This window comes from Cydia strobilella, chromosome 9 (genome assembly GCF_947568885.1).
Source record: "Cydia strobilella chromosome 9, ilCydStro3.1, whole genome shotgun sequence".
Lineage (NCBI taxonomy): Eukaryota > Metazoa > Arthropoda > Insecta > Lepidoptera > Tortricidae > Cydia > Cydia strobilella.
In genome coordinates, this window is record NC_086049.1 from 19507209 (window position 1) to 19529481 (window position 22273).

Genomic DNA, 22273 nt, shown 5'->3' on the forward strand with positions numbered 1-22273 from the left:
AAACTCCACGTCACGTGGTTCCTATTATTGCTGTAGCAATGAACATTACCTACTCGGAATTAATAGTAGAACTTTTTGCAAGGAAATAAGATCAACAAACGGTCACATATTACCTGCACGCGCCTTTCATTAGAGCTCTATACAGCTGATGCAGCTTCATTTTACATGCGCGTACTGCCATTATTTCGAAAAAAACGAGATATTAACCCAGGGACATTACCTTAGCTAAATATGTCATCAACGAGTATTCAAATTTCGAATGGTTTTGCTATTAAGCATGTCTGGTCTGATTACGTCACCAAGACAGGCGTGGCTCACTCCGCAATTTCGTGGCCGTGGCAAGTACATGCGGCCGACACCAATTTTGGTGTCTAGCCACAGTTAGTTGCAGCGCACCGCTACGGAACGGACGCCTGTTTGCGCTTGCGCCACCTAGCGGCCATATCTGTCGTAATAGACGCGTTTTGTTAGAGAGTGAATCTTCTGTACCTAGGTACTACCTACTATTTATTATGTGACCAAGATGTCATTAAATATGAAACATGGCAAATCGGTTCGGCTAGCTTTCCGGGACCCAGGACTAGAATATTTATTTACAACATTTGGATTTTAACATGATATGACATACAATTTGATACGTTTGCTGTATTTTTTATATTGAAAAATGTATTTATTGTATTAGGTAAGTACTTATTATTGTATATGTACCATTACTTATATGCTGCCTGTCTGTTCCAGGATGATCCCGCGACGCAAACACAACGCCTCCTCGGGCTCGCTGCCCGCGCCCGACGACAAGACCGCCAGCAACGACTACATACGTGAGCACATAAACAACATAATATACAACACACTAACCTAACAAACAAGTTGGCTCGCTACTGGTTAACGGAGCTCCTGAAGAAGTTAACGCCTCGGTTAATCAGTTCCTATCTTATGAGACTCGTCTGGAGTTGTAATCATCCTACATAGGCTATCGTCGGTACCGCCGTGCTTATGGTAAACTTATATACCACCGCATCATTTAACTCCGTCAGTCGCAATCGGCTCCTGTCACCTCGCACCGCCTAATCGCCAATGACGGCAAGCGGCAACACGAGCCGGGAGCGTTGCGCCGTGTCCGTGTCGCGTGGCCGTAGTCCGTACATTACGGCGGCGGTGCCGGTGGCGGTCAAGTTCAGGGCCGCGCTACACACGCTTGCCGCTTGCCACGCCGCCGCGCCGCCGCGCCGAGAGCCGACAGCGCGGAGCGCGGCTGTGCCCGCAGCGCGCAGCGCGCAGCCTCCGACCACGACCTTGTCACTTTTACTGATCTGGGATGTGATTGCAATAGCTTACCGGGTGCAAGTGAGGCGCACAATCGGGCGAGTCTGATTAACTTGATAAAAGTTCTACTAGCCTAGCCCCCCCGAAATTCCGACTCGCTAAGCAATGGCAGCTAGTGCAAAAGACGCTTTAACACTCGCGCTATTTTTAGGTAGGTGACACTAAATATAAATAGGTATACAATGCCTAGACAATTTCGAGGCTGACTGAACGTGCACGTTTACTCAATTTATTGGCAAGATTAGATCGCGTTTGGATAATTGTTCGGTGTAACTCGAGTTGATTAGAACATGTTTTGTTTGCGACACGGGAAGTGCAACGAGCGACCGGCGTATAATGACAGGTTACTAAACTGCAGACACAACGTACTCGTCACTCAGCAGGAGAGTCAGGATCAGGATAGTGAGTTAATTGTATATTATTTTATTAAGAACCAACGTTTTGTTTATTACCACGTTCCAGATAGTTAATATTGACGTGATATAAATGTTACGTGCTATAAAATGTTTGATAAGCACATGCAGTCAGATGTTAGAAGGTAAAGGAAAATAGCCTCCTCTACATACAACCTCGCGGCCACTTGCTGATTTTACATGTTTCGAAATTTAGTCAGCCTATTTCCTTCCGTTATTATTATTATGTGGGTGAATCAACTTTTTGTTGTCACTTGTTGCCTTGGTTACGGTCGCCTAACTTGCCTAAGTCACTCTTTAAATCCGAGTTCTATGCAGGTTTTATGGCATTTATGCAATGTATCAACGGCAAAATTGTATGGCAAAATATGTACGGTAATTGTATGTATGTACCAAACATACAATTTTGCCGTAGTAGAAGCCCTTTCCACTATGGGTCATCTACCAAGCACTGTAATGTAATGTGGTGCAAGAGCTCTTCTAACTAACTGTGCTACCTTTGTCGCCTTTCACCCGATTTATTTGATTTACCCCAATGGAAATAAAACAATAAAAATATATTTGTTGTGGATGCAGTGCACGCGGGGTCCGAGAAGTGCTCGGGCGGCTGGCGCGCCGCCGTGCGCCGGCGCCTCAACCGCAAGACGCTGCACAAGCGCGTGCCCGTGACGCGCTGGCTGCCGCACTACTCCTCCCAGGACGCGCTCGGCGACCTCATCGCCGGCATCACCGTCGGCCTCACCGTCATCCCGCAGTCGCTGGCCTACTCCAACATCGCCGGCCTGCCGCCGCAGCACGGCCTCTACGGCTCGTTCGTGGGCTGCTTCGTGTACATCGTGCTGGGCGGCTGCCGCGCCGTGCCGGCCGGGCCCACCGCCATCGCGTCGCTGCTCACGTGGCAGGTGGCGGGTGGCGTCACCGAGAAGGCGATCCTGCTGTGCATGCTGTCGGGGCTCGTGGAGCTGCTGATGGGCGTGCTGGGGCTCGGCTTCCTGATCGACTTCGTGTCGGGCCCGGTGTCGTCGGGCTTCACGTCGGCCGTGGCGCTGATGATCGCCACCAGCCAGGTCAAAGACCTGTTCGCGATCAGCGTGACGGGCACCACGTTCCTGCAGCAGTGGATCTCGGTGTTCCGGAACCTGCACGGCGCCGCGCTCTGGGACCCCATCCTCGGCTTCATCTGCATCGCGCTGTTGCTCTTTATGCGGGTGAGTCGCATTTCTTTATTTTAAACGAGACCGCGTATTGTAATTATTAATTTACCCTTCTTCAATGGGAGGTTTTATAATTAATATTAGGGTAAATTAAAAATTATATTACACTGTTGTGCGTAATTGTGTATTTGTGTGTATCTACAAAACATGCATGAAACTAATTTGTTTAAAATATAAACACAACGTGTTTAAAGAAAATATATGTACAGAATACAGATTACGCCATCTAGCGACGAATCTTATTGGTCGCTAGCTAGATAGCATAATCTGTACGCATCCTTAAAATATATTTTTCAAGCCTCTTTTATGGCCGTTTGTACATTCATAGTTGTTGTAAGTGTACATCTTGTAAGTGAAAATCTTCAGGTCGTGTTTAAAGTAGCTACTTAAAAAGAGTCCCAGACGATTCTTTCAAAAGTTCTTCGCCTCATTTTGTCTGTAGATAATTTTATTAATTGATCGTGAAATGGCTTTTTATATGAGAAAGTACATAAATCGCGCAGGTATTTGTATAGTAAGTAGATAGTTGTAGACGAGGACAGGTAACAGGCCAGGTGTAATGGTTGCATGGTTGTCGGTCGGCAGCGCATCGGCATGGTGCAGCTGGGAGGCTCGGCGCCGAACGCGCGGCAGCGCTGGGTGACGCGCTGCTGCTGGCTGCTGGGCACGTGCCGCAACGCCGTGGTCGTGGTGGCGTCGGGCGCGCTCGGCTTCTGGTTCGTGTCCGCGCACGGCGCCGCGCCCGTACGCCTCATGGGTGAGTGTCCCACCACTACACTACGCTGCAGCGCTGGGTGACGCGCTGCTGCTGGCTGCTGGGCACGTGCCGCAACGCCGTGGTCGTGGTGGCGTCGGGCGCGCTCGGCTTCTGGTTCGTGTCCGCGCACGGCGCCGCGCCCGTACGCCTCATGGGTGAGTGTCCCACCACTACACTACGCTGCAGCGCTGGGTGACGCGCTGCTGCTGGCTGCTGGGCACGTGCCGCAACGCCGTGGTCGTGGTGGCGTCGGGCGCGCTCGGCTTCTGGTTCGTGTCCGCGCACGGCGCCGCGCCCGTACGCCTCATGGGTGAGTGTCCCACCACTACACTACGCTGCAGCGCTGGGTGACGCGCTGCTGCTGGCTGCTGGGCACGTGCCGCAACGCCGTGGTCGTGGTGGCGTCGGGCGCGCTCGGCTTCTGGTTCGTGTCCGCGCACGGCGCCGCGCCCGTACGCCTCATGGGTGAGTGTCCCACCACTACACTACGCTGCAGCGCTGGGTGACGCGCTGCTGCTGGCTGCTGGGCACGTGCCGCAACGCCGTGGTCGTGGTGGCGTCGGGCGCGCTCGGCTTCTGGTTCGTGTCCGCGCACGGCGCCGCGCCCGTACGCCTCATGGGTGAGTGTCCCACCACTACACTACGCTGCAGCGCTGGGTGACGCGCTGCTGCTGGCTGCTGGGCACGTGCCGCAACGCCGTGGTCGTGGTGGCGTCGGGCGCGCTCGGCTTCTGGTTCGTGTCCGCGCACGGCGCCGCGCCCGTACGCCTCATGGGTGAGTGTCCCACCACTACACTACGCTGCAGCGCTGGGTGACGCGCTGCTGCTGGCTGCTGGGCACGTGCCGCAACGCCGTGGTCGTGGTGGCGTCGGGCGCGCTCGGCTTCTGGTTCGTGTCCGCGCACGGCGCCGCGCCCGTACGCCTCATGGGTGAGTGTCCCACCACTACACTACGCTGCAGCGCTGGGTGACGCGCTGCTGCTGGCTGCTGGGCACGTGCCGCAACGCCGTGGTCGTGGTGGCGTCGGGCGCGCTCGGCTTCTGGTTCGTGTCCGCGCACGGCGCCGCGCCCGTACGCCTCATGGGTGAGTGTCCCACCACTACACTACGCTGCAGCGCTGGGTGACGCGCTGCTGCTGGCTGCTGGGCACGTGCCGCAACGCCGTGGTCGTGGTGGCGTCGGGCGCGCTCGGCTTCTGGTTCGTGTCCGCGCACGGCGCCGCGCCCGTACGCCTCATGGGTGAGTGTCCCACCACTACACTACGCTGCAGCGCTGGGTGACGCGCTGCTGCTGGCTGCTGGGCACGTGCCGCAACGCCGTGGTCGTGGTGGCGTCGGGCGCGCTCGGCTTCTGGTTCGTGTCCGCGCACGGCGCCGCGCCCGTACGCCTCATGGGTGAGTGTCCCACCACTACACTACGCTGCAGCGCTGGGTGACGCGCTGCTGCTGGCTGCAGGGCACGTGCCGCAACGCCGTGGTCGTGGTGGCGTCGGGCGCGCTCGGCTTCTGGTTCGTGTCCGCGCACGGCGCCGCGCCCGTACGCCTCATGGGTGAGTGTCCCACCACTACACTACGCTGCAGCGCTGGGTGACGCGCTGCTGCTGGCTGCTGGGCACGTGCCGCAACGCCGTGGTCGTGGTGGCGTCGGGCGCGCTCGGCTTCTGGTTCGTGTCCGCGCACGGCGCCGCGCCCGTACGCCTCATGGGTGAGTGTCCCACCACTACACTACGCTGCAGCGCTGGGTGACGCGCTGCTGCTGGCTGCTGGGCACGTGCCGCAACGCCGTGGTCGTGGTGGCGTCGGGCGCGCTCGGCTTCTGGTTCGTGTCCGCGCACGGCGCCGCGCCCGTACGCCTCATGGGTGAGTGTCCCACCACTACACTACGCTGCAGCGCTGGGTGACGCGCTGCTGCTGGCTGCTGGGCACGTGCCGCAACGCCGTGGTCGTGGTGGCGTCGGGCGCGCTCGGCTTCTGGTTCGTGTCCGCGCACGGCGCCGCGCCCGTACGCCTCATGGGTGAGTGTCCCACCACTACACTACGCTGCAGCGCTGGGTGACGCGCTGCTGCTGGCTGCTGGGCACGTGCCGCAACGCCGTGGTCGTGGTGGCGTCGGGCGCGCTCGGCTTCTGGTTCGTGTCCGCGCACGGCGCCGCGCCCGTACGCCTCATGGGTGAGTGTCCCACCACTACACTACGCTGCAGCGCTGGGTGACGCGCTGCTGCTGGCTGCTGGGCACGTGCCGCAACGCCGTGGTCGTGGTGGCGTCGGGCGCGCTCGGCTTCTGGTTCGTGTCCGCGCACGGCGCCGCGCCCGTACGCCTCATGGGTGAGTGTCCCACCACTACACTACGCTGCAGCGCTGGGTGACGCGCTGCTGCTGGCTGCTGGGCACGTGCCGCAACGCCGTGGTCGTGGTGGCGTCGGGCGCGCTCGGCTTCTGGTTCGTGTCCGCGCGCGGCGCCGCGCCCGTACGCCTCATGGGTGAGTGTTCCACCACTACACTACGCTATCTATCGCTCCGAAGGGCCCAGAAAGAGTATTTCTCTTTACTCTTCGACTACTTGGGCCGTAAATATCCACCACACATATATAAAAACGATTATTAAATGCTCTAAAACGCAACGTATAACACTACTTGCCGATAGATGGCGTTAATAGTACCCACTTTTCGAGCAACGATACAGCATTAGGATATAGTTCAGCCGATCACCGAGAGATGTCTCTAGTTGTAATATAGGCTGCGTTCCACCAAAGAGGATATAATAAGATAGAGCGGTACTGTCATAGTAAACTTTGTAACCGCTGTAAATTCACTGCCATCTATCGACATACTTTAAAACTAAAAATGAAGATTTACGAAAATACGTTAAAATATATTTAAATATGGATAAATGATTTTTTTATTTGCAATAATTATTTTTATATGATTTTCACCCATGTTCTTTCACTGATATGCGTTAAAATTATAAATAACAAACGAAACCGTCAACGCCCTCTATACGAGAGTAGGCCAAAACTAGTGGCGCCCTCTGATCGAGAATCAAATTTTCGTGATTTTCGAGGCACGTTTTTTTCTTAGTTATATCTATCTTTGGTTCCACGTAAGATATGCAAGGGGATGTGTTTGATGTTAAGAACCAACAGAACGAACGAGGACAGGTAAATGAAGTGACTCTATTAATTATTAACAAACATATCCGTTGCTACGCATCCATATGGTGGAAACGCATTCTAAGTCGGTGCTACAATTTTTTTTAAATAAAATATGGCCCTCGGATAATTTGTGAAGATGATCACCCGACTGCATAGCACAACGGAGGCTTTTTTCACTGTTTTGAGTATATAGAAAATGTCACTAATTTATTAGTAAACTAGTTTACAGAATGGAAAAGTTTAATTGTGCGACTTTGTTTGGATGATAGCGACAGGGCAACTTAGTGGAAGCCGTACAAGCCCAATTTCGAAGAAAACCCGCAAATCGATATACACTGTAGCCACTTGGCACATGCATACTAGAAGTCAAACAACATTTTTGTCCCGCAGTTCTTAAAAACAATCTCTTAGGAGAGGGGGAAAATGCTGTCATTTTTTTTTCTTGTATAGGATTTTTTTTTTTTCAGAAAACTATTGTGTGTGGTATTATATGAAAGGTCTTTTTGAGGCGATTCTACAAATAAATATACATACATTTCAGCCATTTTTTTTGTAATTAAAACAAAAAAAAATCAAAACATACCATCATCATCATCCTGCTAGGCCTTGTTCCCATTTACTTGGGGTCGGCCTTCCCTGTTCTTTTCCTCCATTCTGCACGATTGAGTGCAATGTCGGCGTCTATATTAAGCTCTTTCAGGTCTCGCTGAACCGTCGTCAGCCAGGTGGTAGGTGGTCTTCCACTTCCTCGCTTCGTCGTTGGAATATCGAGCGCTACCTTAACCATGTAGTCTACTGGACGCCTCTGTACATGACCGTACCACCTCAGACGTTTTTCCGTCAGCTTTTCTGTTATTGGCGCTACTTTGAAACTACCCCGGATATACACGTTTCTTATTTTGTCCATCATGGTGACACCCGCTGACCAGCGTAACATGCGCATCTCAGTGGTGTGGAGCTTGTTCAGGTGGGGTTTATTTGTAGCCCAGCACTCGGATCCATACAGCATCGCTGGTCTTACTGCTGTCTTGTATACATGACCCTTCACCTTCAGAGGTATTTTTCTATCGCATAGGACGCCTGTGAGTTCTCGCCATTTCATCCAGCCTGTCTGAGTTCTATGGACTACATCGCTGTCAATCTTTCCGTCGTTGCTGAGTACGGAGCCAAGATACTTAAACTTTGTAACAGTTGGCAGGCGGTCATTTCCTATATAGAATTTGAAATCTTCTGGGTTATTAGCCGTTTTGTCGAACAGAAAGGACATATGTTCGGTCTTTTTACGACTTATTTTTAGGCCGTGTCCTTCTAGCGCTTCTATCCAGCTATTCAAATCGTGCTGAAGGTCAGTCTCAGTCTCTGCTATTAAGGCCACATCATCGGCATATAAAAGGTGCCAGGGTACAGTCCGTTGGCATTTTCGAGTGAGGTAATCCATCGTGACATTAAAGAGAAGTGGACTAAGTGTGGAACCCTGGTGTACACCGACCTTGAGCTCGAAGCTATCACTCACACCTGCTGGGCAAATCACCTGTGTAGAGACGTCTGTGTACATGTCCATAATAAGATTGATATACGGCTCTGGGATAAGCTGGGCGCGGAGAGCCTCCCATATAAGGTCGCGTGGTACATGGTCAAACGCCTTCTCAAGGTCGATGAATATCATATGCAGGTTTGTGTTGTTGACTTTGGCTTTCTCAATCAGGATTCTTATAGCCTAAATGGCGTCAGAGGTGCCCTTTCCAGCTACAAACCCGCACTGATTGGGTGTGAGCTTCACGATACCATTAAGTCTGCTGTTGATTATCCTCTCCCATAGTTTAAAGGTATGATCCATGAGCTTTATTGCTCGGTAATTCCCACAGTCACGTACATCGCCTTTTCCTTTGTAAAACGGTATTAAATGACTTCTTCTCCAAGCATCTGGTATTTTATGTCCTGCCATAAGTCTGTTAAACATCTCGCTTAGCCAGTCGATGCCAGAGTGCCCTATATGTTTCCAGATTTCTATTGGTATCTCGGTTGGACCTTGGGCTTTGTTGTTTTTCATCTTTCTAATCTCTTTGATGATTTCATCCGTTGTAACTGCTGTTATTGGACCTACCTACCTAGGACCGGCGATGGATTTTCATGGTTTAAATTTCTGGGATTCGTAACATTAAGCAAATGGCGGTAGTACTCTGCCCATCTTTCTCTTATATCATTGTCTTTTGTTAATAGTTTATTGTTTTTATCTGTGATATATTTGGCTGAAGTTATGTCTTTGCTGTTTTTATTTCGAGTTTTTGCGACCTGATGGATATTGATTTCTGTAGTGGAAGATTCTAATTCTTTGTAAAAGTCAGCATCGGCCTTGGCTCGTGCGATTGCCACTTCACGTTTTGCGTTAGATTTCTCTCTCTTGTAGTCTTCTTTATCCGCATCATTACCGGTTTCTTGCCATTTCTTAAATGCAAACTTCTTTGCCTGTACAGCATCCTTGACAGATTGTTGCCACCATTTGGTCTCTTTGAAGGGGGCTCTCTTACTCCTGGTTCTCCCTAAATGTGTTTCTGCGGATTTTCTACAGAACGATTCGAAATCGTTCCACATATCGTTTGGGTTTTCTACTTTTGAAGTGTCTTTTGTGCCAAAGTACGTTTCCATGTCTTGAATGAATCTTGATCCCGCGGCGGTTTTCAGGGATTTCCATTTAATTTTAGGTATCTGCTTGTTGCTGCACTTGACAGGTTTATTTAGCTTATGGACTGATACTAATAGTCTGTGCTGAGAGGTCAGGGCCTCTCCTGGAATTACCTTACAATCCCTGACTTTGCCAAGATGTTTTCGCCTTACAAGGGCATAGTCTATTTGGGTCAGATGTCCTCCGCTCCGATATGTTATCAGGTGGTCTCTTTTTTTTTTAAAGTAAGTGTTCACAATGGCAAGTTCGTTTCTCGCTGCAAATTCTAGGATTCTATCACCGTCCGCGTTACGAGTACCGAATCCAAAACCGCCATGCCATTGCTCAGCGTTAATATTGTTTTCGCCCACATGACCGTTTAGATCTGCACCAAGATATAGGCTTTCATCCTCTGGGATTTCACTGATGAATTTGTTAAGGTCTTCCCAGAATGCGTCTTTATCATCTTCACTGCTGTTTGTTTGTGGTGCGTATGCACTGATAATATTCGTACATGGTTGACCCTCTAGGGCGATCTTCACTGCCATGAGCCTATCGCTGACTCTTTCGACGTGTAATAATCTCTGGGTTAATTTCTCAGATAGCACTATGCCAACTCCGTTTCTGCCGTTGGTGGTACCGTGGTATAGTAGTTTGTAGCCGTTGCCGAGTATTCTTGATTTTGACCCCTTCCACCTGGTCTCTTGTAAACAACATGCGTCGATGCAACGTCTCTTTAAGACATCGCTGAGTTCTGTGCCTCTGCCAGTCAAGGAACCAAGGTTCCAGGTAGCCAATCGCATTGTATCACATGTGTCGCATCGATGACCGTCGCTTGAGGGGAACGCCCTAGCATTAGTACTCAATCTTTTATCTGGACTTTTCATATTTGAACAGGGAAAGTGTTGTGGCTTCTATTTTTACTGCCGGCTGCCGCCTGACGCAAAGACAGTATTCCTCTTGGAGACGTGTGGGAGCCACCGTTGGGCTTTTCTAAGCCTCATCCGCTGCCATCCCTACTAACAGCACCCTGCCTAGTGCTGCATTCCACTGCAACCTGTGACCTCAATATGTAAGGGCAGCTTAACAGTGGGGTTTTGCCTCTTCCGCCTGCTCCGCCGTACTGGTGGTTACCACCTCCGCCTTTGCAGCCGTTAAGGTCTTCGCCCGTAACCCTGGGCACGGGATCCGCGCTATACCCCGCGGAACTGGGTCCCTGGCCGAACTCTGTCACCTACGCCCTCCGGCCTACTGAAGTGCGTAGGAGTCCACCCCCGCGGCAAGGACGCGCCGGTCAGGAATTACCACAGTGGAGGGCAGGGAAGGTGACCCTGTCCCCCCTGTGGCCGGGTTAATGATCTCGTATGAGCCCGAGACCAACGGACTGAGCCCGAGACCAACGGACATTCAAAACATACCAAGTAAACAAATAAACATACTTTTCACCGTTTTAAAATATTAAAAAAAATACTAAATGAAATTATTTTAAAAATTGCTTTCTTGGGGTTAGATATGAGGGTATCACATATATCATTTGTGGTATATCGTACAAAAAAAGCCGGCCAAGTGCGAGTCGGACTCGCGTTCCAAGGGTTCCGTACATTACACGATTTAAACAATGTATTTTATGTGAAACATGAGTCTTAAAAATGTCTATATAAAACCCGTAGGGGTCGGATCAAAAACCAAGTAATTAAGTCCGACTCACGCTTGACTGCACATTTCTTATAGGTTTTCCTGTAATCTATAGGTTAAGATCTATTTTATGTATTTTTTTTTAAATTTTAGACCCAGTAGTTTCGGAGATAAAGGGGGGGAATGGTTATTTGTTTTATATTATATTAATATAGCTCGTTTTGGAATATTTGTTTTAATTAAAAAAAAAATATGGCTGAAATATAATGATATGGTATATTTTTAGAATCGCCTCAAAAAGCCCTTTAATACGATACCACACACGATAGGTTTGTGAAAAAAAAAATCCCATACAAAAAAAAAAACTCAGCAGTCCCCTCCTAAGGGATTTTTTTTAGGGACTGCGGGTCAAAAAAAATATTTGGATGCGTGCGCCAAACGGCTAAACTGTACATCGATTTGCGGTTTTTTATGCGTACAGCTTACACTAAACTGCGACGATTGGCGTTCGAGGGCCGAGGCATAAGCCTAAGCCATCAACTATAATATAATAAATAACCTATAAGGTTATTTAAAAAATATGGGACATGACATATAACGTTAAGCAACAAAGTATCGTTGAGTAACTACCTAGATGTGAGTATATCATCAATTCGATTGTCTGCCCCGAACTTTACCTAATCGTGTCCATAATATGTACGTATACCTTAGCAGTAGCACTGACACTGTTACTTAACCTTTTGGACGAGTCGTATATAGTCTCATACGTACGGTCATGCGATTACATACAGTTCACTCGAGCGAACTCCAGTGTCACTGTGACGTGTCATTTATGGGACAGCCTGTATCCCAGGTAGCATTTGCAAGCAAGTCTCCATTGCTTGGCATCTTATATGGAAATTAATACGTACATTACATTAAACGAATGCTCTAAAGAAATGTACATAACAGCAGCAGTGTCATGTAATATATTGAATCGAAATAGTAAGGTAATCCGACACAACTGTTTTTAAAACATTATTCTAAGCTAAGAATGAGGTTTTAATAATTATAACGTCCGTTACATCATTATGACGTTCTGGCGTCACTTTGCTACCTGGGATATGCGACTTGGCTCGCCGCATCATAAGAACATACCTATTTTATAGGACAACCAACAATCAAAATTACTGATGCTATGTTTTTTTTTATGCTGTCAGCTGATAACGTGAGAGGCGGTTAGTAAATCACCAGATCAGCCTCATATCACCGATCATGCCCATGACCACCATACAGTAGAGTAGCGTAGCGACAGTAGAGTCAACCTTCTTCCATCCATCTCGCTGCGACTGCTACAGTCGGTAGTGTTGGCCGGTTGCACCACACCGCCTGTAATTTTAGTTCGTTAAAACTTGCTTCCTCGGAGTGTTTATATTATAAGAGCTACCCCGTGATAACGACTGCCGGGTTTATCGGTTCGGACTTTACGTGGTGCAACCGGTCCCTACTTATTGTATTGTTGACCCTTGGGGTGCGACTAGTCTAGTAACCCGCCTCGCGTGTGTGTGCGTGTGCAGGCTCGATCCCGTCCGGCGTGCCGGTGCCGGCGCTGCCGCCGACGAGCTACGTGCGCGCCGACAACTCCACCGCCGACTTCCTCGAGATGATCTCGGAGATGGGGTCCGGCATCATCGTGATCCCGCTCATCGTGCTGCTGGAGGACATCGCCATCTGCAAGGTGTTCTCGGACGGCAAGACCATCGACGCCACGCAGGAGATGATCGCCATCGGCACGTCCAACATCGCCAACTCGTTCATGGGCGCGTACCCGGGCGGCGGCTCGCTCGCGCGCTCCGTCGTCTCCAACGGCTCCGGCGCGCGCACCACCGCCAACGGCATCTACACGGGTACGTCTGTATCTGTACGAGTATACCGTACTACATATACATATACCACCCCTGTGCCCTGACCTAACCCGCCGGTATATTCCTTCCCGCAGGCATCATGGTGATCCTGGCGCTGCAGTTCTTCACGCAGTACTTCGAGTTCATCCCGAAGGCGGCGCTGGCGGCCGTCATCATCTCCGCTATCGTCTTCATGGTGGAGTACCACGTCGTCAAGCCCATGTGGAGAGCTAAAAGTGAGTACAGATACCTACTATATAGATATGCTCTATGAGTATAGATATGCTCTAAGTGGGAAACGGCTCATATTTGCTCTCGGTACCCAATAAAATAAAAAATAAAAAAACAAGAAAAGAATAAGCGTAGCTCATTACCATCGGGCGATTCGCCTCCTACATATCTTTAAAAAAACGTTTTTGCGGTTGAACTGATTTATTTTGGGCACGAGTTGTCTATGGCGAGGACTTCGGACGTGCAAAACTATTTTTTATCATATTAAAAAAAGAAGCACATGGAAATTTTCTGCCTTTCTTTTACTTTTGCCTTTATGGGAAATTTATTTTTCTTGTGATGTTCTGCTTTTTCGCCGAAGTATTATTGACCGAATTTCAGTTGACAACCAACTTGAACAATGATTTACTCGTGCAACCAACCAACCAACCGGCAAGCTTTCATTACAACAACGTTTTACTTGGTATAGAATTGTTGTTAAGTAGATCCTTGGATTTCACGGGCCTATAAATCCCGGTCTTTTGATAGGCTCGCTTGAGGATATAGATTCAACACGTAGAGGCCCCTCGGAGAGCTTTAATGTCATGTAGATAAATATTATAAACAAATCAATCAATATTCATTGATTTCGAACAAAAGTCCATAACGTACGTATGATGGCCAAAAACGTGAAGACAAACCTCGATCGTGCCGTACAGGATAGCCAAAGAATAAGTTGACAAAAATATTCCTAAAAATTCTTAGTCGACATATTTTTGAGCCATGCCGTATAGAGAATAAAAAATCGATTTCGGAAAAATGTAATAAAATGACAAAAAATTTGATCAGAATCCTTATATACACAAGAATACACAACAACAACAACACACAAGAACAACAACACACACAGTTATATACAGACAAGAAGTAAATTTCCTCTCATCTGTTTCAGAGCTGGACCTGATCCCGGGCATCGGCACGTTCGTGCTGTGCCTGACGCTGCCGGTGGAGATGGGCATCCTCATCGGCGTCATCGTCAACATCATCTTCATCCTCTACCACGCCGCGCGCCCCAAGTTCTCCGTCGAGATGCTGAAGGTGAGCGCGAGACCGACGGGTCTCACGAGTCGCGTCAGGTTCCGGATACTTCTCTATCCCGGATCCCGGGCTCCGCGACCTACATTTAGTTTCGAAATCGTTACGTTCTATATCGATAAGGTCAAAGTTCCCAATTTGAAAGTAGGAAACGAATCTCCGTTCGTTCGGACACGGACAGTCGTCACGGTCGGAATGACATATGTATAATAATGACGTGTTCGCAGTCGGAGCGCGGCGTGGAGTACCTGATGATCACGCCGGACCGCTGCCTGATGTTCCCGTCCGTGGACTACGTGAAGAAGCTGGTGACCAAGTGCGCGGGGGCCGGTTCCTGCGAGGCCGCGCTCGGGCCCCTCCCCGTGGTGCTCGAGTGCACGCACATCTACAGCGCCGACTTCACCGCCGCCAAGTCCATCCAGCAGCTGACGGCCGACTTCCACGAGCGCCGGCAGCCGCTCTACTTCTACAACGTGAAGCCGTCGGTGTGCTCGCTGTTCGAGGCCGTGGCCAAGCCGGAGCACTTCGTCACGTTCTACGAGGACGAGGAGCTGGACCGCCTGCTGGCCGCCGACGAGCGTCTGCAGCCGCGCAAGTCGCTACCCCCCGTCCGCCCGGGCCCCGCGTAGCCCGTGTCCGTGCCCGTGTCCGTGCCCGTGTCCGTGCCCGTGCCCGCGCCCGCGCCCGCGCCGTACTCGGCTAATGACTATATTTTTGAGATTAAATTGACATATGTGAGTGCTATTTAGACGCGGAGACATATATTGTTACTAAAATTTTTAATTATTTAGATGTTGTAAATACGATTCCTAGAGTGAGCTCCGAACCGATCGACGCGTGATAGCGTCGATGTAAAATCGCGCGCCCGCGGCGCGGGCCCGGCCCGCCCCGCGGGGCGACAGACTAGACTAGTAGAGACTATATTCGTAGCTATATATATTTTGTTAGAAGTGTTGAGGCGGAGGAGTCCGGGGCCGGCCGACGGACGAGGTCGCCGGTCGGCCCCGGACCCGGACCGGACTGATCGTACTTAGACGGTAACGCGCCTGGCGCCCCGTTGTGATTCTAGCTCGTAACTGATGCGAGTCTCGTTCTATCATAAATATTTAAATAAATTTACGTAGCGACCGCCGGCTTTAAAGAATCCGCAGATATTTGCTAGTTCGTTTTTACCGCTTATGAATACCGTGAATATCTACGCGGCACGTATTTGAGAGTTTGCAAAGTGACTACGGTGCGGGTCCGGATTCTAAGCGGACCGACAAATGATGCATTTTCCATATTTAGTGTCGCTATATTGCCGGAATGTGGTGCTTTGCAGCTGGAGGTCGCTAAATCTCCTCTATTTACTATCGTCGTATGCACCGCACGTACACGTAGTGCGGCCTCGAAGCATATTAAGATACCTACGTAAAATATAAGACCGATTCCTAAGTTAACGTTACGTATCTAAATACCTACGGCTCGTGTGATCATTGTAGCGGAGGTTCGCCCGCAGCGCTCCGAGGAGACTCGAGTGCCGCGCGTACTCGCATTCTAAAATTTGTCTTTTAACTGAATACACCTTTAGGAAACTTTAAGTATTAAGAGGCCGGTGTCGATTTTAGTCGCAAAAATGTAAAATTGATAGATTTAGTCGGTGAAATTGTACACCTTTTATTACCTAATTGAAATAACAAGTACTGGTTTCTATTAGCACGTCTTCTTATCTTACCTTTTATCAGATCAATTTTTTGAAAACAGACTCACTAAATTAGTAATGTTTGCTTTTCTGATGGACGTTTAGGTAAACGCGCGTAAAGCACTGATTTTGTCGCTCTTATTTGTAAATTTCGTAAAGTTTGGACGGCTAAACATAGTAATTTTGTATTACACATATCCTGTACTTGACGTTTATCAGACTACATTTTTATTATTATGACTTTGAAGTAGTGTAAATGAATGTTAGACGAAATCAATTTTCTCCAGAAATTACTTCAAAACAAGTGACAATTTCTCTGAAAATCGACTTAATTTCAACGTAATTCTGATACTTAAACAATCTACAACATTTGCTGAAACTATTCGTATACATCAATTTGTATAATTTACCACCATAAATTTTTGATGAATTTTTAAAAACTGCCCCTTCTTTTCATATATTACCGGTGACGCACGCTCGCGACCTCATTATTAAAAGGCAAGATGAGAAGACGTGCTAATAGAATCCAATACTTGTTATTTAGATATTACGTAACAAAACGTGTATAATTTCAACGACTAAATCTATCAATTTAAAATATTTGCTCCAAAATCGACTACGGCCTCTTAAGGAATCTAAAATTACATTTTTAATACAGTGCTCAAAAAGTGCTACTTTACGTAGCTGTTTAGCGTTTGCAAAGTTGGTTTTTACGTTTTTACTTTTCCAGCTTTTTTAAATTTAATTCTGACCGGAATCGATCGAAGAGTTTGGATGTTCAAAAACTTAATATATTTTGTCATTAGACATTTATTACGTACAAAAAGTATTGTTACACGATATAAAGTCAATATTTATTTGTTATAAAATACGATATATTTTAATAAAATACTTGTTTTTTGTATTTGGCTGAATGGAACTATCATTGTCACGTTGGCTGTCGTTAACATAAAAAATTAAGATATAAAACCGGCGCCCGCTACTTTCACTTAAAATTTAGTATAAAAATAATTGCTAATAATAATAATAACTGCAACTGTAAGAGCGTTTTTGTATGAAATGAGTTAATGTGATCAATATGGGCAATGTAAATCAACGCTGAACGTAGTTTAAAAAGCTGAATAATGTATAATATACAATATCGTTCAAGGGAAAAATCGTAACTGTAAGTGCAATGCTCATGTAAACAATATTTGTTTTATTGTGATATTTTAGCAAATGTATTAAAAAACGTCATTCAATGTACGTGTGAACGAGATGTCGTATATTCGCTTACGACTCATAAAAGACATCTCGGGACTCGTAAATAATAACACACTTTCCACACTTGCATTGAAATGTACCTACTATTTTAGAGTTCCACTTTCATGTATGTATTTAATTTTGTAAACGAAATTTTTATGTAATTATCTGTGGCTTTACTTTCCGTACATATTTTTAATATAGTAAACATAAACACAGTTACATCAGGTAAGGTGCCCACTGATTATCAGTCCGCCGGACGATATCAACCTGTCAGTTAGAACAAAAATTTGCCAGTCCTGAACAACTGACAGGCCGATATCGTCCGGCGGACTGGTAATCAGTGGGCCTCTTTACAGTTTTAACCAGTCCACCCCAAATCAAGTTAATCGTGATTAACAAAGGCTACTTTGTCCCATAATAGTTGACTGGTCATTAAAAGATTAATTTGTCTAAGTATAATATAATTAATTAAGGACAACTTTGAGTTGAATGGGAATATTACGCGGTACGTCGAGCTGTGACGTCGCATCGTTGGCGCGGCGTAGACGTACTTACAAATTCGTTAAATGATATCGTAACTTAAATTATTTATTTTGTAGATAAATAAAGTACAACTTAGGATTTAATGTTAATAGTGTAAAGTTAAGTTGTAAAGCTTTAAGCGGCCTACAGAGGGCATCGCCGGCCCCGCGCCGCCCCTCTCCCGTCCTCTGGCCCCATCCCCTCATCCTCCATCCCTGCACCCCCTCCCCTTATCCTCCATCCCTGCACCCCCTCCCCTCATCCTCCACCCCCGCAACCTCTCATCCTCCACCCCTCAGCAGCAGCTTCGGAAAGGACTCCGACTGACAGGCGCCGGACCATTACAACAAAACTATATCTACAAGTACCTGTATAGTAAAGTACCTACTCGTATAGAATAAATACCAGATGGGAACTATTTTCTAAACCGATTTATGTATTGTAAAAGACAGTGAAGGATAATTATTTATTATATACCTAATAAATGGATAAAATCGTATAAACTGATTGATATTTACGATTAATATTTTGCAATGATTTAAATAAATAAGTGAAAGTGATGTTAATATTATTGTGATAAGAGACGCCATTGACGCCCCCTCTCCCGACCTGCAACCTCCTCCGTTCTCCTCCCCCTTCCCCCACACCCCCCACACCCCCCTCACCCCCCTCACCCTGGCTGTGGGTGCGACGTCGGCGCCGCCCGAGGAGCGCGCCTAGCGCGCGGGATAGTATAATGTTGTGTTCTAAGAACAAATTAATAAACTCTATGAGGGTTACAAACTTAAGTCGTTTTATTTGTCCCCTTCCTCCCCCCCTGGGCTGAGGCGCCGTGACGACGTCGCTGGAGTATGTTTGACGTAGGACGTAGGTCACGTAGGTAAGTCGGATATTTTGCGATCCAAAGAAATATCTCGAAAACTAAGAGTACCTAGACAAGTTCAGTTGCTTGTTGCTCGATCGAACTGGTATTCCGAAAGGTCATGATTTTAAACACATTCAGTGCCAGTGACCCGATAGTCGGGTTCTCGATTTTGAATGTTATCGGCTACGCTCGTAGCGCGTAGCACGCGCTGGCACTAAATGTGTTAAATCTCGATCAGGGTGTTAAGTCTTTTCCTTAAATAATACAAAATATAACCGATTAATATATAAAACACTTTTTTGCTCAATTTAACACACCACTGACCACGAATTACACATCTACTTACGATACTTTGAATTTTTTATAACAAATATTGAAATAAGCAATAAATGAAAAGCGCCCCCTAGAATCGCTGCCTAGTATGGCTTTTGTTTCTCTACTCGCCACTGGAGGGCTCTGGGGGGTATGGGTTATACTCGTTATTCTCTTTTATCACCCGATACTGCCATTTTATGAGTCTTCGTTTGCGTCTTAATAAGCGTAGCTGCTAGAACACGTATGAAACTGTAATTATAAATAGAATCGATCGACGATCGAGATTATTGTTATCATTTATTATTTCTACATTTAGAAGGCATTCAGTCATATTGTCAAAACTGCTTACCCGTAACGCCATCTCCAAAGGGCACATTAAACTATAGTTTGTAAAGGAATTGGCTATTTCCTATTTTACATTAATCTTGATTTGCACATTCGTGATGTTTGCATTAAAAACTAGTCAACACATAACACAAGTTACACGAGGTTTTGGAATTTTAAAGCTACGGGAAAGATAAAATATGGCCAATGTTTACATCGAATTCGTGGCCTACTAGCGCCATCTAGTAGCCTTTATGTGAACTAAACATAGCTTATGATCTATTTGAGAAAGTTCGCGTTACAGTCACCCCCTCTGGAACTGCAGACGACCCGGCGCGGTGACAGGAAGGGCTTCGTTGCGTTGAGGCCGTTGGGCAGACGTCCACGTCCGCTCGTGGTTGCTGGTACAGGGGTGGACTTTTGGGGAACCCGGGGAGGTCCTCCATAAGACAGCACGTACGTTCCTGAATTTGTTTGACTACTCTGGTAGGGCTTAGTTTCTTCGTGATAAGCCGTTACCCGGTGAAACTTGACTTGAAAGGTGGGTACACTTTCTCTATAAGGTGTGGCCGGTCCTACTGTAGCACGCGAAGGTGGGCTGCGACTTGTTTCCGTATTCTTGTTTGTTTCCGTTACAGTAGAGGCAGAGTCCTCTATCCCTCGGGTTGCTGCACGGTGCTGCTTCTTCCTTCCTGCGGCACGCGTCTTCCGTGTGGCATACCACTCGACAGTCGCTGCTGTCGTGATAGCTCCTCTGTCAACTGGAACTGACTACCTGTCATATATCCATGGCATCCATGTCTCCTTCCACTAGTTTAGCTTGTCGAGTAACAGGCATATAAACTTGTGCCGTCACGGCATGGCCCTCACGTTGAGCGCCAAATGTCAAGAAGTTTACTTCGGGCGAAATACGAAGTTACAGCAGAAGACAGTATATTATTACCAGTCGGCGATAATTCTATTCCAGTACAGGAACTTTGCCACGGCATTTAGCTGTTTTTGTATCCCCAGGTTTTTAGCTCCGGCGCCCATGCGCTCGCCGCGTACAGGAATGTGGGCTCAACTGCTGCGGTGTATATCACTCGGACGATTTCCGGGTTTAAACACCATCCTACACGTGCTGTCCTGGTATTCGATAAAATCCCGTTGCTGCCGATAGATGGCGCTAACCTATATAAAATATCGGAGATAGATCACGCTATTAAGATTTTTCCACAAACTCCCTGGTCGCTTGGAGAAAACATAGGTTAGGTTAGGTTTTGAGTTAGGTTAGGTTTTGAGTTAGGTTAGGTTTTGAGTTAGGTTAGGTTTTGAGTTAGGTTAGGTTTTGAGTTAGGTTCCCCTTCGAATGCTGTCACCTTGCCGTGGTGAAGGGGCTTGCGTGCTCCAATGACCCTCAGGGCTATGCCGGATAGGGCTTCCCAAGCCGGACAGGCCTGAGGAGAGGGGCCAGACTAAGAGCAGCACACGGGGGGCGGCTCCGCGTGTCCCTCTGAAACCAGCAGAGGGCACAGTGCGAGACGCCAGGTCCCACTGGGACGGAGTCGGTGCTCGGAAACGAGCTGCCGTGGGTTGGCGCAGACCGCCCGGTGCGGCGTTGTGGCTTCGGCCACCGTCGGGCAACCCGTAACCCGCACTGAGCGGACCGGGGACCTGCCTCACTGAGAGGAAGGTCACGTGGAGTTAACCACTATAAAAAATCCCCAATCCCAAGGTGTGACTGGCGTGCCGATGGGATGCGTGGCTGGGGGGAGCCCAGTCACGAACGTCAGAAGGGGGGGCATACCCCCTAAAAATAGCAAATCATGAGTGGCCAGAAATGGGAAAAACTACCCCAGGAGGTTCCAATCCTCTGTGTCACCACAGAACGGGCAAGTGCCCGCGCTGTGGTGACATGCCGCCCACCGTATTCTGGGGGGGCACACCACTCTAGGACGGAAACCAACGACCATGGCAAATGTTTAATGGACACCGATGCACGCGGATTACTGTTAAGGTTGCGCGGAGGAGGGGACGAAGAAGGTGCGAAGAAGGCTGGCACGCCACCATCTCCAAACCCCCCACCGGTGGAGTTCCGCCCTGTCCGGGACAACCGAGGGCGCTTTATAAGCCATGCCGTCCCCGATGGCGAGGCCGGAGAGGAGCAGGCACCAGTGGCGCCGCAAGAATACGTGCGGACCCCCACACCAATCCCCACGAGGGTGTTCTGTGGGAGGAGGGCCCGTGCCGCGGAGGCCATCCTCTCATCACCTGGGAGGGAGGAGTTTTTCTCCCCCACAAGGCTGGACACCCGTGACTTTCCCAGTGGGGGAGAATTCTTTTCCCCCCGAGAATCGGACGCCGACGTCGGTGATTCCGAGGGCCCGATGGAGACGAGCGCCCTGAAGGTGCATACAGAGGAGGCTGCTGCGGCACCAGTGCGAGAGTGTCGGGTGTCGCTGGAGCGCCTCAACATAGTAGATGCGAGTCCCCACGCGACCACAGCAGTCGGACCCCCTCGCTCCCCACAAACGGGAATATCCAAAGGAGGCCAACCCACCGGTAAATACTGGCGTAAAAGGGGCAAAAAACGAGCGGCTGGCGAGAGGACCTCAAGCTCCGAGAGCGGGCCTAGCACACCCACGCGACGCGGGGCTAGCAAACTCCTTAAGGCTACCTCCAACCGGGGTAAAGGCGGGTCTCTCGGCCACGGAGAAGAGGCTGAGCTCCGGACTGAAAGAGCGCAAGCCAAGCAGCTCGAGACGGAGAAGGCGTCGACGTCCCTCCTTGCGTCATCCGAAGAGGCGGCGAAGAAGACAGCTAACCGCCATGAAAGTGGGCAGCCACCTAGCCACGGCCATGAGGCACAGACAAGGTCGCGTTCGAAGACCCCTAAAGCACCTGAAGAGACAGCAGACAAAGCTGGCAGCGGATTTGCGGAGACGGACCAGTCCAACACAGGTAACCTCGTCAAAATGCGTTTGCCATCGGCACA

The 22273-nt window shown here is 48.7% G+C and overlaps 1 protein-coding gene across 1 annotated transcript; it reads left to right on the plus strand.

The window, feature by feature from the left end:
• Window positions 1-707: 707 nt before the first annotated feature.
• LOC134744493 (sodium-independent sulfate anion transporter-like) lies at window positions 708-18583 on the plus strand. Its single transcript, XM_063678323.1, has 7 exons — window positions 708-821; window positions 2316-2947; window positions 3539-3710; window positions 12716-13045; window positions 13138-13278; window positions 14205-14350; window positions 14575-18583. The coding sequence occupies exons 1-7, from the start codon at window positions 719-721 to the stop codon at window positions 14974-14976; spliced, it is 1926 nt and encodes a 641-aa protein (XP_063534393.1). The 5' UTR covers window positions 708-718; the 3' UTR covers window positions 14977-18583.
• Window positions 18584-22273: the final 3690 nt, after the last annotated feature.